The sequence below is a fragment of the Larus michahellis genome, chromosome 2, assembly GCF_964199755.1.
Source record: "Larus michahellis chromosome 2, bLarMic1.1, whole genome shotgun sequence".
Lineage (NCBI taxonomy): Eukaryota > Metazoa > Chordata > Aves > Charadriiformes > Laridae > Larus > Larus michahellis.
The window spans coordinates 24,424,273-24,439,067 of record NC_133897.1 but is presented as its reverse complement, the minus strand read 5'-3'; the positions used below and the strand labels follow the sequence as shown (position 1 = coordinate 24,439,067).

Genomic DNA, 14,795 nt, shown 5'->3' with positions numbered 1-14,795 from the left:
TGAAATGATAGTTAAGAAGTACAAATAATTTATTTTAAATGGTTTAAATATTTGTTATTATTTTCATTGAAGTAATGCCTACAGATAATGATAAAACCAATACATTTCACAATAAAATAAATTCAAACAGTTTAGAATCTGAACATACATTGGAAAAATCAGAAGGATACTAACTGAGCAGATTTCTGCTGACTATAGCTATTTTCATACCATTTCTGAAATGAGTCTGAAACTAATCTTGCTGTTCTGCAGTTACTCAAATGAGAAACGATATGCACTGTAGTAAAGTCCTGTTTTCTTTCAGGCTAGATGGGTCGTGTTTTTCTGGATTAGACTTAGAAGAAGGGAGAAGCAAAAGAGTAAAACACTCCTTTTGTGTTACTTGGTTTCATTCTCACTGTGTATTCAAGAATGGACTCATCCCTATGTGTAACAGTTACTGCGAGCATTCAGCACGAGCTCTAATAAGGTAAAGAGGAATTACAGGGAGTTTTAAGGGGCGTAATTAAGCCAACAGTAGATAAAGGCAACTTTTCCTGGTGGAAAAATAGTCTATTCAGGCTTGGTTTCCCAAGTGACAATGAAATAAACATTTATTTTAGGACTTTTTTTGGTATATATTCCCTTTAGGAAAAGGGAGGCAGAGTCCAAAGTGCACACGCTTTACTCTCCAAAGTAGGCGAGGCAACGGGAGTGGGAAAAAAAAACAAAACAAAGAGAAAGCTGCTCATCATCTCTGTTTTACATAAGAACAAAGTCCAATCATGCTGCCTGTCCTTAACCATATTAATTCTGCTGATTTTTGAATAACCTTTCAGAGAACTAGACGTAAACCAAGAACAACCTTCACGGTAAGTCAATACATTTTTTTAAAAGCAGATATTTTATAAAATTCACTGATAACTAAAATCAGGAAAATTCAAAATAACTTCTTTTAAATAAACATCTGCTTTCTCATTTATTTTGTATATCTGTGCTGAATTAGAGAAAACATAGTGCGTGTATCATTCAAATGAAATTAAATGAAGGACCCACACTTATCAAACAGGTACAAATACAAAATGTAGGTGTTTGTAAGCAAACATCTGGACTTGTTTTAACATGATTATACTTGCCCATTATGAGGATTCACTTGCAGTATATGACATTAATAACGTTATCTATTTTAATACGTATCTATATTTTTCTTTCAAACAAATGGTCATTGAGATTACTGTCCTTGGCTTAATGGTTATATATTTCTCAGTCAAATATTATTTTACAGGGAGCTATCTTAAATAAATTTAAAATGCGTTCTGAGGACGAAAACAAGCAAAAGCATGCTGCAGATGGAAATAGTCATGAGATCACTGCATCCAGCCAGGGTCATGAATCCAAAGAAAATCAGTAAGTGTTCTTAAATGTTGTCAACATGTTCTGTATTGAAGCCTAGAAGATTACATTATCTTATTTTAGATGTAATTTTGTATTTTGTTTAATTTCATTTTTTATTTTACTTTATTTTATCAGGAAAGCCTAATAACCAAAAGTGTTGTATCAACTTGAATGTAGCATTGATTGACACATTTGTTTGGTGCAGAAGGACCTTTTATCTTTTTCTTTTAAGGACTAAGTGTCTGCAGTATTGACTGCAGTTTATTGAAAAACAGTTCTAAAATATGATAGACGTGATGTTGGAATAGACATTTTGGATACAATTACGTCATCAGCTAAAAATTATCTTAAAATATTTAGTATGGCAAGGAATCAATATTTTACATACGTTGAACATTTTATTTATTCCCTATCCCCCATGTGCAAAAATTTGATTTTATAAGTTATCTTCCTCTTTGCCCTTTTGAAAGCTATATACTGCTTCAGTTCACAGCTTCCCTGATCAGATAGTGGAACCATCAGCCCTTGCTGGTGTTGTTGCACCCTTGAGGGGGATGAACTGGGAAGAGCTTGACTTAAATTTCTAGCAGTCAGGACCTGATGCTATTTATATACCTGAAGTTTTAAAGAAAAACATCCTAAGAAAGCTCAATAAATAATATTCATTTTACACAAAATTGTTTCCTGTAAAAGTATTTAATAATTATATTATAATTGAACTTCATTAATACATTGCATTACTATTTCTGTGAAATGTTGTCACTTTTTAAATGCATTAAAACTATCATACCTTTTAAGCAAGGAAAAGAAGAAGAAAGCAGAAAAGGCTAAGATGGTCAGCCCATTTACACTGGTAAGATTTATTCTCTATATATGTGTAAATATATATTCAGACACGCACATTTCAAGGCATACGCAAAAAATGGTTGAAATTATGTTACAGTACTGCATATATGGTCTTGTCTCTACCAAATAGTTTGATACTACAGAATATTGGATATAGTATAACAATCAAGCAGTTCTTTTTGTGGATGTACTTTTATTAAAGAAGCTGTCTTATTACTGGATTCTTAGAAGTCTTCCTTTAGTAAATTACCATGCTAAAAACACCTGTACTAGATTTTTGTTTGTGAAAGGTAGGGATTTCCATGTTCTGTCATTTCTTTTGTCACAATGAAAAGGGCGTCCATATATCTAAGATTATATGTGGTCTTGTACTCTAATTTACCTGAGTCAGGTACTAATCACACTAGTTAGCCCCATTAATCATTATTCAGTTACCTGAGTCAGCAGTACAGGGCAATGCCATGGCACTGATGAAACTTACAATTAAAAAATGTGTACTAAAACATGCTTTAAATTCCAGAAATTTTTAATTTACTGGGAATTTTAAAACAACACAATCCGTTAATATTTAATCAAAGTAAATCCTAGGTCCTCTTTTAGTAATACTGAAATGTTTTATATTTTGTAGGTTTAGTGTGCATAAAGTACAGCAATGATATGGCAAATAGCAGAAATAAAACTATACCCCATGATGCTGGCCAATGCCCAATTTTTCTGATTTGCTATATCAGCTTGCACTTTTATTGTTACCTCATACCACTACAATTTACAACAGTAAACTTAGTATTTTACAGTACAGAATAAAGCCAATGATTTCGTAACAGATGAGCTCAAACTTTATTAAGTTCAATGGCAAGAGGTATTTAGAATTTCAGTACGTTTTGATAATTTCTATGGTACATTAGGAACAGATTTCTGATTGCATAATAGTGAATTTACAGTAAAAGTAACTATTGCTCTATTTATCACAATGTCATTAAAATTTTTCATAATTTGAACTTTAAATAGAAAACTTTAAGAGGGAAAATTCCTTATGCCTTCTTTTCACATAGCCTGTCTTACACATGCGCAGATATTGATTCATTAAAATAGTACACTTCTCTGGTTTTGAGAGTTTATAGTATAGATGTGCTTATATTAGAATGATTTATTCATTATATGATTATACATTTAAATTGTTTCGTAAACTGAATTTCTAATCAAATAAAGTTGTAGTTTTGTGACACAAGTTGTACAGTTGATGATAGCTTTTTCTTGACTTTCTCTTTGTAGACATAGCGTGTTAGCATTCTAATATCACAGTTAGAATCAATTTCTCTTCTCACTCACAGTTTCGCTACTCCAATTGGTCGGATAAATTACTAATGATACTAGGCACTCTCCTGGCAATAGCCCATGGAAGCAGTCTACCAGTTGCGATGATAATTTTTGGTGATATGACTGATAGCTTTGTTAATTTTGGAGACAAAAATTATACAGGTAAGAATATATCTGCTATGAAGAGGACAATGGCTTGTATTTGGAAAACAGACAGAGAGATTCAAGAATCTTGACATGAGATATTGATGTCAGAAACCCCAACTACCTACTATACTGTTATGCAAATTAACAGCTCTTGTGTTTGCTGTAATACAGATACACTATGGAATTTTTTTTGCTCCTAATTCTTAGTGTCTGCATGAGTAGACTTCTAATTTTTTCAAATTATCTACTACAATGCACGTTCAACAAGTCATGTTTAAATATGATAAATAGGGAAAGGCATCTCCCATCTCCTCAGCATGAGTTCCTGTTGATTCCCTTGCATCAAGTCTGGCAATTACAGTCCACAAGATGAATCAGATCAGTAGTAGATCAAACAGAAAATTTGCTACTGAAAATAAAAGTAATTATTTTCTCTTGGGTCAATTTGTTGAATAGCCTCATTTGCTAAATCAGAAGTATGAAATCAAACACAAAGGAGGGCAGGCATGCACTGCTGGATACAAGAGGGAGGAGTGATACTGTCACTTTGGTATCAACTCACAGTTAGACCATATTACGTTGTCCTCTGGATTCATACATTCGGTGTTAAACTTGTGAACAGGTTTTTTTGCCTGAAATATTATCTAATAAAATTTTATTAAACATTTTAATAAGTGTCTATAGTGATACAGAAAAAATAACAAATGTGACTGTGTTCTGTCCTGTATCCATTTTTTCTCTTATTATGCTGCTATAAGGCAGGATCATGGGCATGCCGCCTTTATGAGAACAAATAATTTATTATTTACTCCTTCCCAAGTACAATATATTGGTCAGATTTTTATGGTGCAAATGCAAAAAGCTGCAGCTGTAGTCTCAAAACATTTATCACTAAGTTCGCATGTGGGGGAATAAAATTTTAAGTCCAATACCAACATTATAACCAATGTTTTCATAATGTATTAAGCTATCTACAGTACTGATTTGATGTTAATGTCTAGGCCTGTACTATTTATAGGTTTTGACATTATACAAATGCCCTATGTTTTCAGAAAGAAAAAAACCCAACTGAGCATTTAATGAATGCTCAGGAAGACCTTTTAATCTCAAGTTACACTGATGTAGTTTTGTAGTTGGTGGAGTTATGACTACCCTTATATTAGTATAATAGTTGTTTTTGAATAGGTAGAAGCCTGAAATCATCACACTCCTCCTTTCATTAAAATCAACTTGATTCAAAAAGAGTTGTAGCAACTCAAAATTTGCTTAACAGCATGCAGGAAAACAAATTTGTTAAAACTTGCTCTGTTAAAAGTATTTACTCTTTTGTTCCTTTGTGCAGCAAATTTCACTTTTGATCTTGTCAAGCTGGAAGAAGATATGACAAGGTAATTAGAAACTGATATTTCTTCTTCTTTTATAATGTAGACACACATTTCTAGTCAAGCCATTTTTCTCGCACAGGTGTTTTGCGTACTTTAAACAACGTAAAAGCAGTGGTTGTTTGAATAATGTATGTAACTAAAGATCTGCTTATGAGATTATTGGAGGCATTGGGAGGATTCTTGAACATCCCCAGCCATTCCCAACAATTTCCCTGTAATCTCTTGCTCTCACAGATCCCACTCCCTTTTCAGGGGTGCTCTGTATCCAAATGCCATCTGCACTTCCTTCCTTCTTCCTCCTCTTCCTCTGAGTTTATAAAAAGTAGTTGTTATGTAAAAAATTATGTTAATTATTATCCATTGATTCCTTGAGCTATGATGATTCACTGATAAAAAGCAGAATTAAAATTGATGGATAGTACCTACTTTCCTGCCAAAGCATCAAGTTCAATCATATTATCTGGACTACAGAAAATACAGAGATAGATTATATGCAACCTTAAATATAGCATTCTAGAGCTGGCAACAGCAGAAGATGATAGTCAGTAGGTGCTTCTGCTACAAAGCTTCATAAAGAAAAGGGCAAATTAGCTGTCAATAGATGTGTTTTGTTAAAGGGCTTTATTAACCACTGTCCATGGACTCGGCTTATGCAGGATTTTTGAAGTTCATGTGCGTTTTCTTGTACCACTTCAGCTTCTTTTCTTCAGGTTGAAGTCTGTTCCCCGTTAGGTATTGAAAAACATATGAAATCTCAGGAATGCCGATGTGGTCTTCAAGGCAATTGTCTTTTCTGAAGAGAAGGAGGAAATCATAGAATCATGGAATGGTTTGGGTTGGAAGGGACCTTAAAGATCACCTAGTTCCAACTCTCCTGCCATGGGCAGGGACACCTTCCACTAGACCAGGTTGCTGAAAGCCCCATCCAACTGCACAGGCCCATCTCTCAAGCCTGTCCAGGTCCCTCTGGATGGCATCCCTTCCCTCCAGAGATAAGGCATTTGCTGTAGTAACTCTTGCTGTTTTATGCTGAAGTACATTATGATTTCTGGTAACAGTGGACTTCAAACTTATAGATCATTTAGATTAAGTAGTTAAGTTTCTAATTAAAAAAATATCTGTTTACACCCAAAAAAATTTCTTTACCCTAAAATAAATGAGCAAAGGTAGGTAGGAAAATGCTGTTACTTAGAAATTAAGAACTCATACGTAATGAGAATGAACTGGCAGGGAGTTGGCAATGATGTTTTGTAAGATATTATGGACGCACAGAGTGTCTTTCTTCTGCAGCGTTTCTGTCAGTTAGTCTCTGACACGAATGAAAGTAATGCATACACACCTTTAGTAGAATTTACATGTGCCCAGTGATTTGAAAACAAAATTGAAGGCAAAATTGCAGAACAAAATAGTTTGTGCATGGGTGAAGTTACACAGCTTTTAAATCAATATATTTTCTTTTTTTTTTCCCTACTCAAGCATATCTAGCCTGTATTTTAAGAGCAGGACGTACTAGAATTACACAAGGTATTACTGACGCTTATAGCATGAGTAGTGTGTAAATCAGTGTGTCATTTATAAGTCTTTTAGAGCAACACCCAACCAGAACTACTTTTAATTAATGGTTTGGGATTCTTTTAATCTCTAAACTCATATCACATCATCTCAACTAAAAACAATAGGAATCCTCCCATTGTCCTCAGTGGGCTATTGTCTAGAAGTCACTGCTGCTTACAGTGTACAGGAAAACAGACAAACTGACACAAAGCAAGTGTAAATGTGAATATAGATCTACATCAACATCTAAATGTTGAGAACTGCCTGTTCTCCGGACCCTAAGAGACAGTCTGTTTGAGGGAGATCTTTTATTAACATCATGTATGCTACCTTGTCTTTTAGACATTAACTCTGAAAGTACGAGTATGAGTAAAAAGCAGCCTGAGTTTCTCTTCAGAAACAAATTGCTGAATGAGGAATATAGTACTTATTAGCAGCACAGGAATAGGTTCTCTTTTCCCACACCCTGTTTCTCTAAGAATATCTGCCAGCAGGTCACATAATAATAAAAACTGTTTACAAGGGCAAAGTTCTCACACAGGTATGTTCAGGTACTGAACTATACATGTGAACTTGGTTGTGTTTGTTACTCAGACAACAGTTTGCCTAAAAACCAACTGTTTCTCAAGACAAAAAGAGTCGTTATTTTGCAGTGCAATGAGCATTCACTCTGTTAAGTTTCAGCAGTGTATTTACAGAATATATTTCATCAGCATGGAATCGGGCAGAGAGACCAATCCCTTTTGATACAATTAGTCATGAAACAAAGTCTAAGCATAAAATATTCTTTGAAGTGATGTAACATCATAAAGTAAATGTCTAAAGTAATTACTGCTGAGTTTTGAAGCAGTGCCCTTGGTTTTAGTTTGGTAGTTTCTCTGTAGAGTTTTAATGGAGCTGAAGATGGTCAATGTCAATATTCAACTAACCAGCGTTCAGTTAGGCATTAACGCATTTTTATTAAACAGTTTAGATAAAGTTAATTTCATAACAAGTATAGTTCCAAAGTCTACCATACTAAACTGTATGGTATCTTAGCCACAAAAAAAGACTGGATTAAAATTTGAAAAGTTTCATCTATAAAGCCATTCTCTTCTTTTTTTGAGCGGAGCATCTGCACACAGATTTCTGCAATTTGCTCTTGACAAGTTTCATGCTACAGTTCTAAAGAGTCAGTATGTATAACTTACTGCATGTGAGTGAAAGTCCTAAGAGATTTAAAGCTTTTTTCTAATTATTTACTTTTATATAGATGAAGTAGTCTTACAATTACATGAAATATACACCACAAATATTTAGCCACTATTTTTGGTCATGTTCATGGTCATGAATGGAATCAGTTCAGTAACATTTTTCTGGTTTAGTTCTGGTTTAAGCTCACCTGTAACTGATTCTCATGTCAATTCTCAATCAAATCAAATCTGATTTGATTCTGTTTGAATAGGTTAAAACTGTGACTCTAATTCTGTTCCAGTTTGAGAAATATACTGGTTCACACACTTATTGGTTTTGATTTGACACCCTGCTTGTGGCACAAAGCTGAATTAATTTAAAAGTAAAATATCAGTTATGAATAAAATAGAGAGCAGAAGAATTTTTGATCTAATGGCATTTATATATTTATATATTTATATAGACAAGCATGTTGTGTGATGTGTTTGTGAATATAGGTGTATTGGTTAGGTCTGTCTATATGTGTTAAAACAAAAATGTTGTAAAGTTTTTCGAAATTACACATTTAAGTGAAAATCTAAAATATAGTTCTAAAATATTCTTATGAGAAAATATATACTATATTGACAAAAAGAAAAAGTAATTCCTGTCTAACAATAGCTCTGTTTAATTTATCGCATATCTTAAAACTGATAATAAATAGTACTTATAGGAAACTTGGCAAGTTGTACAGAGAAGTATAAACTGTAGTATAAACATATAAACTCTGTTTTAGTTCTGAAACTGAAGAAGTAGACATCAAGCTAAATACAGGCTAGTGACACAATTAAAACTAATGTCAGAGATTCCTGCTTTTTTTTCTTTCAGATATGCATACTACTATTCTGGAATAGCAGCTGGTGTTCTTCTTGCTGCTTATATCCAAACTTCATTTTGGACCCTAGCAGCAGGCCGTCAAATAAAAAAAATTAGAGAAAAATTTTTTCATGCAATTATGAGACAGGAAATTGGATGGTTTGATGTAAATGATGTGGGAGAACTAAACACTCGTCTTCTAGAGTAAGTATACCATGCCTTTCCCAATGTTATTTTATCTTATTAAACAAGTATGACTTACAAATTTCTTTTTTTTATTTTTAAATATAATTATTTCATTGTGAAATGAAATTTCACTGTGAAATGAAATTGAATTATTTCATTGTGAAATGAAGTTTTCAGGTTTTCTAATGGAGAGTCTCAGAGACTGAACTTCTGATACTTCTGATACTGGACTGTCCCAAGGATATGAGAAAAGCATTTCGATAAGTTCCCTTGAACTCTGAAGATGACTAAAGCCCCGCCTATGAGATTACCCCCATGAAGAGAAAACAGTTCATTTCTGTGCACACTGGGGATTGAACAAAAGTGCCAACTGACCCTGGCGGTGTGAACAGCTTTAACTGCGTGACAAGCTATTCCTTTCGCTTTGCCTACATGAAAGGCTTTAGCTTTTCTTTCCAGATATCCCATAGTTTCCAAACAGATCAAAAATTTGGAATTAAGAAAATGAGAGTAACTTTGCACTGTAAGCAGAATTTCAACCTTTTCAGACAAAAACGGGTTTATAGCATTACATTTTCACAAGAAATACAAAAATTTCCTTGACCGCACTATATAGTACTCTATCTTGAAGCAAACTGTTGTTTGGAAGTAATTGAATAACAAAGATTGTCTTCTACACAGATGCACATGTAATGAACCTGAAAAGTTTTCTTGTGCTTTTTACATTTTCCTACCTGTCTGTATATAATTTGTTTTTCAGTGATGTCTCCAAGATTAATGAAGGAATAGGTGACAAAATTGGATTGCTTGTTCAAGCAGTAACAACATTTGTAACAGGATTTATTGTTGGTCTCATAAGAGGATGGAAATTAACCCTTGTAATACTAGCAGTCAGTCCTGTACTGGGACTTTCAGCAGCCATCTGGGCAAAGGTAGGTTAACATATAGTCAGTGTCAGATTTTATATTAATGAGAGATAATGAAATAAATCTATATATCTGAAGTTCTTACTGTTAGAATGTATTGCTTAGAATTGCTTTAGACAACATCTATGTATATGAGCTCTTAGATGAACTGTAAGTATCCTCATGTAATTTGAATACTGTAATTCCCATAAATTGGACAGAATTGTTTGATGTGAAGCTATTTCTGCCAATATAACATATTTTTATATAGAAAAAGAAACAAGATATGTGAGTAGAATCCACGTCTGTAACTTTTAATCTTCATCCGAGTACTTGCTCTGTTGAAAGAAATGATTGCACCTCCTGAAAAACAAGTGAACAAATTAGACCAAGCCTTGGTCTCAAACACAGAGTTTCTTTTCAGAGTTGTTAACAGGTTTGGTAAGACATTTTAGACAGACATAGGTGAGAGAAGTACTCTATTACCATGGGACTGGAGTCACTCACATTTGTAGTTTGGAAGCCTTCAGACTTTTATAGTATTTTACCTCCCTTACATTTCAAATATTATGTAAGCCTTCTCTTTCTTCAATGAGTATGTTGCAGAAGAAGTAGTAGTAGAGAAGCATGTGCTACATATGTCTAGTGGTTAAGAGGCTTCATGGACTGTGGCCAGTTAATGTAAGCTATAGAGCCTTCTGGCTAAGGTAGCTAGAGATGAGAATAAGCTGAGGAGATCTGCCTGAGGAGAACCACACCAGCCCAGTATAAGTAGTCATCTCCTGCACTGGGTGAAAGCAGAGTGGAAAACCCAGCCCTTAGTTGTTGAGAATGGGTAATGTTGAATTATTTGATTGAATTGATGATGTACTTAAGGATTTTGATATTGAACATTCTGCACTCACACATAATATAATCAAAAGGAAGAAAGTAACTGATAAAAGCCATTATGTAGCGCTTGAGCTCATTCTGGTTTTTTTCAAGTCAAAATATTTAATCCTGTATTAGGTTCTCTCTGCTTTCACTGACAAAGAACAAGCTGCATATGCAAAAGCAGGTGCTGTTGCAGAGGAAGTTCTGGCAGCAGTCCGTACTGTAATAGCTTTTGGAGGACAGGAAAAAGAAATTAAAAGGTAAGAAAAATGTTTGCTTCCGTCAGCTGATTTTAAAGTACTCGCTTCAGATGGCTTGAAATTTTCTTGCATCTTTGCTGTTGAAAGTCTGTCAAAACAAGTAAGTCTTGTGCTTCCTGTGTTTTTAGGTAATGGGAAATTGTCTGTTACAGGCTATTATGTTTCACTACATGTTGAAAAAGAATTAGTTATTCTTCTAGAAAATGACAAAATAAGTTAATATATTATCAAGACAATATATCAACTCTAGAAAGTGTACAAACTACTTTAAACATCACATGGTGAGAGCTTCAGACAAAAAAAAGGCCCTAGCGTGAGAAGAGATGATGGTATCCTTGGTAATCTGATTACTCAGTAGTTGTTGTGGAGGTACTAATAAACAATATCTCTATTTCCACTATACTGTACAACATCATTCTTGTGACATATTTTAACCTAACCTTTTATCTTAAGCTAACAATTATAATCTCAAAACTTGTCATGAATGGTTCACGATCAAAGTTCACTGGCCTGTGGGTTATTTAAAGGACCTTGAATACCAGTCCCTGACCTGCAATGCCCTTTTTTTTCTATATACCGGGTTGACTAATGTTGACCTTTTTAGAGTTACCTTGAAATCTCCATGCGTGACTGCCAGGCTTACCTTTGTACAGTTTTAGGATTATATATTTTATATATCTTGTACTTTGTGAGTGTTCTTTTTCTGATTAATCCACTGAGGTTTTGGTGCTGTAGGCCATGGTAAAAGTCTGAGTCTGCTTTAAACTTCTATCTTTCTTCCAGATACTATAAAAATTTAGAAGATGCTAAAAAGATTGGAATAAAAAAGGCTATTACATCTAATATTTCTATGGGTGCTGCTTTCTTACTGATCTATGCATCATATGCACTGGCCTTCTGGTATGGAACAACCTTGGTCATCGCTGATGATTACACTATTGGCAATGTTCTTACAGTAAGTATTAATGAGTAAATTCCCATCAATAGAGAGAAATACTAAAGGAAATACATCAAAGTGTATATTGGGAACTTATTTGAGTTTAGTAAGAATTATGTGCCAAAATTGGCAAAATAGCATCCCTTCTTCTTAACCAAAAGATTCTCACCACAAAAGTCTACACATTGTTTCTATATTATCTCAAAGTCTACATCAAGCCAAATAAAACATATATAATTTTCAACTGTTTCTACATCTTTTCTGACTTCCATAAGATCAGACTGACATAAAAACAGTTCAATCAAAAACTGAAGTACAGTATCCTTCCTAGTTGATATTTGTTTTCAGATTTGTGGGGCTGAATGTATTTTCAGGATGTGGAGGCAAATGCTTTTTTCTTAGCTGTTGTGTGGTCTAAGTAGATCATATTATTGATACTTTTCTTATATTTTGCTCCATGAGAGCTTGGAATCACTTCTCAGTATTTTTAGAAATCAAGTGGGAGAAAAATGTACTTGTGACTAGGAAATATGTCACCAACTTACCAAAGAAAGAAAACCATAACTCATAAATCATAATTTAAATACTTATCTCAATGTGGCAACCATTGTAATTTCATATGAGATATCAAACCCATATGGTAAGAAGAATAACTTTGTTAACTGTGATGAAACCCAGACAGGAAACCCTATATATATATTTATATCTTTTTTAAACTATGTTTTATTTATGAATCACTGAAGTTTGCGAAAAATGCCTCTGATGTGTGTTATTGGCTCCTTTGAACCTGCCTAATTTTTTTTAAAGGCAGGCTGGCAGATAGAACATCTCAGTGAGGTTCGTGCCCTTGTGTGTAATTTTTTCAGTTAAAAGTATTTGCAGTTTCTGTTGTCTATGTTGTAGTTCATTTGAATGGTCTTTTTGTAATATGAATGGGAGGGTGTTGCCTTATTAGGTATCATGTCTGTGAATAGCCACTGTTGGAGAAAAGGTGATGGACCTTTGCTCTGATGTACTATGGCTCTTATTATGATCTCTGCTTGAACAGTGTGTTTTTATTACTTTTGTTTTGATACTAGCTGAAAGAAACAAACTATGCTTCCCTGAGAAAATAATATATTTTGTCTTTTTCTGTTTTTTTCTTGCTTGCTTGCACTCACTCTCTTTCATTCCAGCAGAGGGACCCTTTATTACTTTGTGAGGGAGAAGTTGGATTTGTATACTTTTATTTCATTGTCCCTTTGAAAGCAGAATGATAGTGCTTTGCGTATCTGTCTTTGTTCTACTGGAAGACATGCAATATACTTTCTGGTCTTGGGAACATCTTTTGCCAAACAATGAATTAGTACAATAAATCCTCAGACATCAAGTCTAACTATATATTTTCTGGCATAGATTTCGCAGGTCTTGATCACTTTTTCACTTCTTAACAATATGTTTGCAACATTCACATTGTGCAGGAACTCAGTTCTCAGCTGAACCTTAAAAAGCCCTTTTCTTAATGTTATTCTCTGTTTAAGAGAGACTCTTTCATTTTTTCTTTAATTCCAGATTCCTTAAACGTCTGTTAACAGGCGTGGAGACTCCTGACCCAAAGATATCTAACGTAAACAAATAAATGTAATTCTCTGCTTATATATGAATTTATATAAGTCACCACAAACATTTCTTTCAGGTCTTTTTCTCTGTATTGATTGGAGCTTTCAGCATTGGACAGACTGCTCCAAGCATAGAGGCATTTGCTAGTGCAAGAGGAGCTGCCTACACAGTCTTTAATATCATAGACAACGTGAGTATCTTTGCCCTCACTCTCATTTCAAAATTGAGAGACCCTTCTTTTTAAAGTACAGGCACTATTTATGCATATGATATTAGTAAGAGTAAATAATGGTGTAAAATAAGCAGATTTATAAACATAAAAGCTGGTAGAATGTGTAATTATTGGTCAGTTCCTCTTTGTCTTCTAGAGTTATCAGTTCTTTCTTCAAGGGTATAAGTACTGGATCTCTAAATCACTTGATGTTGGAGGTATCCTCTAATGTTTGTATCATGAAGGGCACATCTATAGTGCTATATAGATATGTGATTACAGCCGATGTAGGTATATGAGCATAGGTTTCAAGGTATCAGTGGCACCCCCAGTACCGTGAGTGTTGGCAAATCAATAAAACACAACCTGGTAATCTGGATATGTACTTCAATTGCCAAGAGAGTCTGAAATTAGGGAAGCTGGGATTTTACTCACTAATGAAGCTCTATGAAATACAATTTCATGGTTTGGATTATGGTTAAGACATGCTTCAAGTTCTTGACTGGATAGAAACAAAACCAGTGATAATTAAGAACTCTGTTTCTGCTTAATGGTCACTGGATTAGTTCTTTCTTACACAAATTGTTTCAGCAGAAAGGGCAAAGCTATAAATGAACAAAGTATGAACAGCTTATTGGAGATGATCTGCTCAGGTTAATCAGCAGGCAGTGAAATTGATCTTGAATTATGTCTAGCTGTGGGTACAGTTTTAAAGTCAATGTAATAAATTCACACAAAAGCTTAAATGGAGAAATTATTACAGTATTCTTGCATGAGCAGATCATCAGTGTAGTAATGAAACTGCAAAGCATCATGCAATTTACATGTTTCAGAAATCTCACCTAAATTACTTTAAAATTACATTTAATAACTCCGCAGAATAACGGTGTACTCTAGGGCTTCTTTGTGAAAAAAATAATTAGGAAATAAGTTGTGGGGATTATTTATTTATTTCTTTATTTTATTTGCACAGGAACCTCAAATTGATAGTTATTCAGATACAGGTTATAAACCAGACCACCTTAAAGGGAACTTGGAATTCCAAAATGTTTACTTCAATTATCCATCCAGACCAGATGTTGAGGTACTGTAAATGAAGCTTTATGCATATTACAGTTAAACATGTGGATCATTTGTTAGGAAAAAAAAGTCAAAAGTTGAAAAGTGCGAATA

At 34.0% G+C, this 14,795-nt stretch overlaps 1 protein-coding gene across 7 annotated transcripts in view; it reads left to right on the top strand.

The window, feature by feature from the left end:
• LOC141738734 (ATP-dependent translocase ABCB1-like) overlaps positions 1–14,795 on the top strand; it is a 62,197-nt gene that overhangs the window by 19,379 nt on the left and 28,023 nt on the right. For 2 of the 7 annotated variants that reach the window (XM_074574588.1, XM_074574587.1), the window contains exons 2-13: positions 305–469; positions 819–851; positions 1,265–1,386; positions 2,173–2,227; positions 3,552–3,699; positions 5,027–5,072; positions 8,664–8,855; positions 9,598–9,769; positions 10,751–10,875; positions 11,659–11,830; positions 13,488–13,601; positions 14,596–14,706. In XM_074574588.1, coding sequence (XP_074430689.1) covers positions 1,289–1,386; positions 2,173–2,227; positions 3,552–3,699; positions 5,027–5,072; positions 8,664–8,855; positions 9,598–9,769; positions 10,751–10,875; positions 11,659–11,830; positions 13,488–13,601; positions 14,596–14,706 — 1,233 coding nt within the window. In that variant the 5' untranslated portion in view covers positions 305–469; positions 819–851; positions 1,265–1,288. Of the gene's footprint in view, positions 1–304; positions 470–630; positions 852–1,264; positions 1,387–2,172; positions 2,228–3,551; positions 3,700–5,026; positions 5,073–8,663; positions 8,856–9,597; positions 9,770–10,750; positions 10,876–11,658; positions 11,831–13,487; positions 13,602–14,595; positions 14,707–14,795 lie in introns of all 7 variants that reach the window. The other 5 variants (XM_074574590.1, XM_074574589.1, XM_074574591.1 and 2 more) reach the window with 3 other exon arrangements.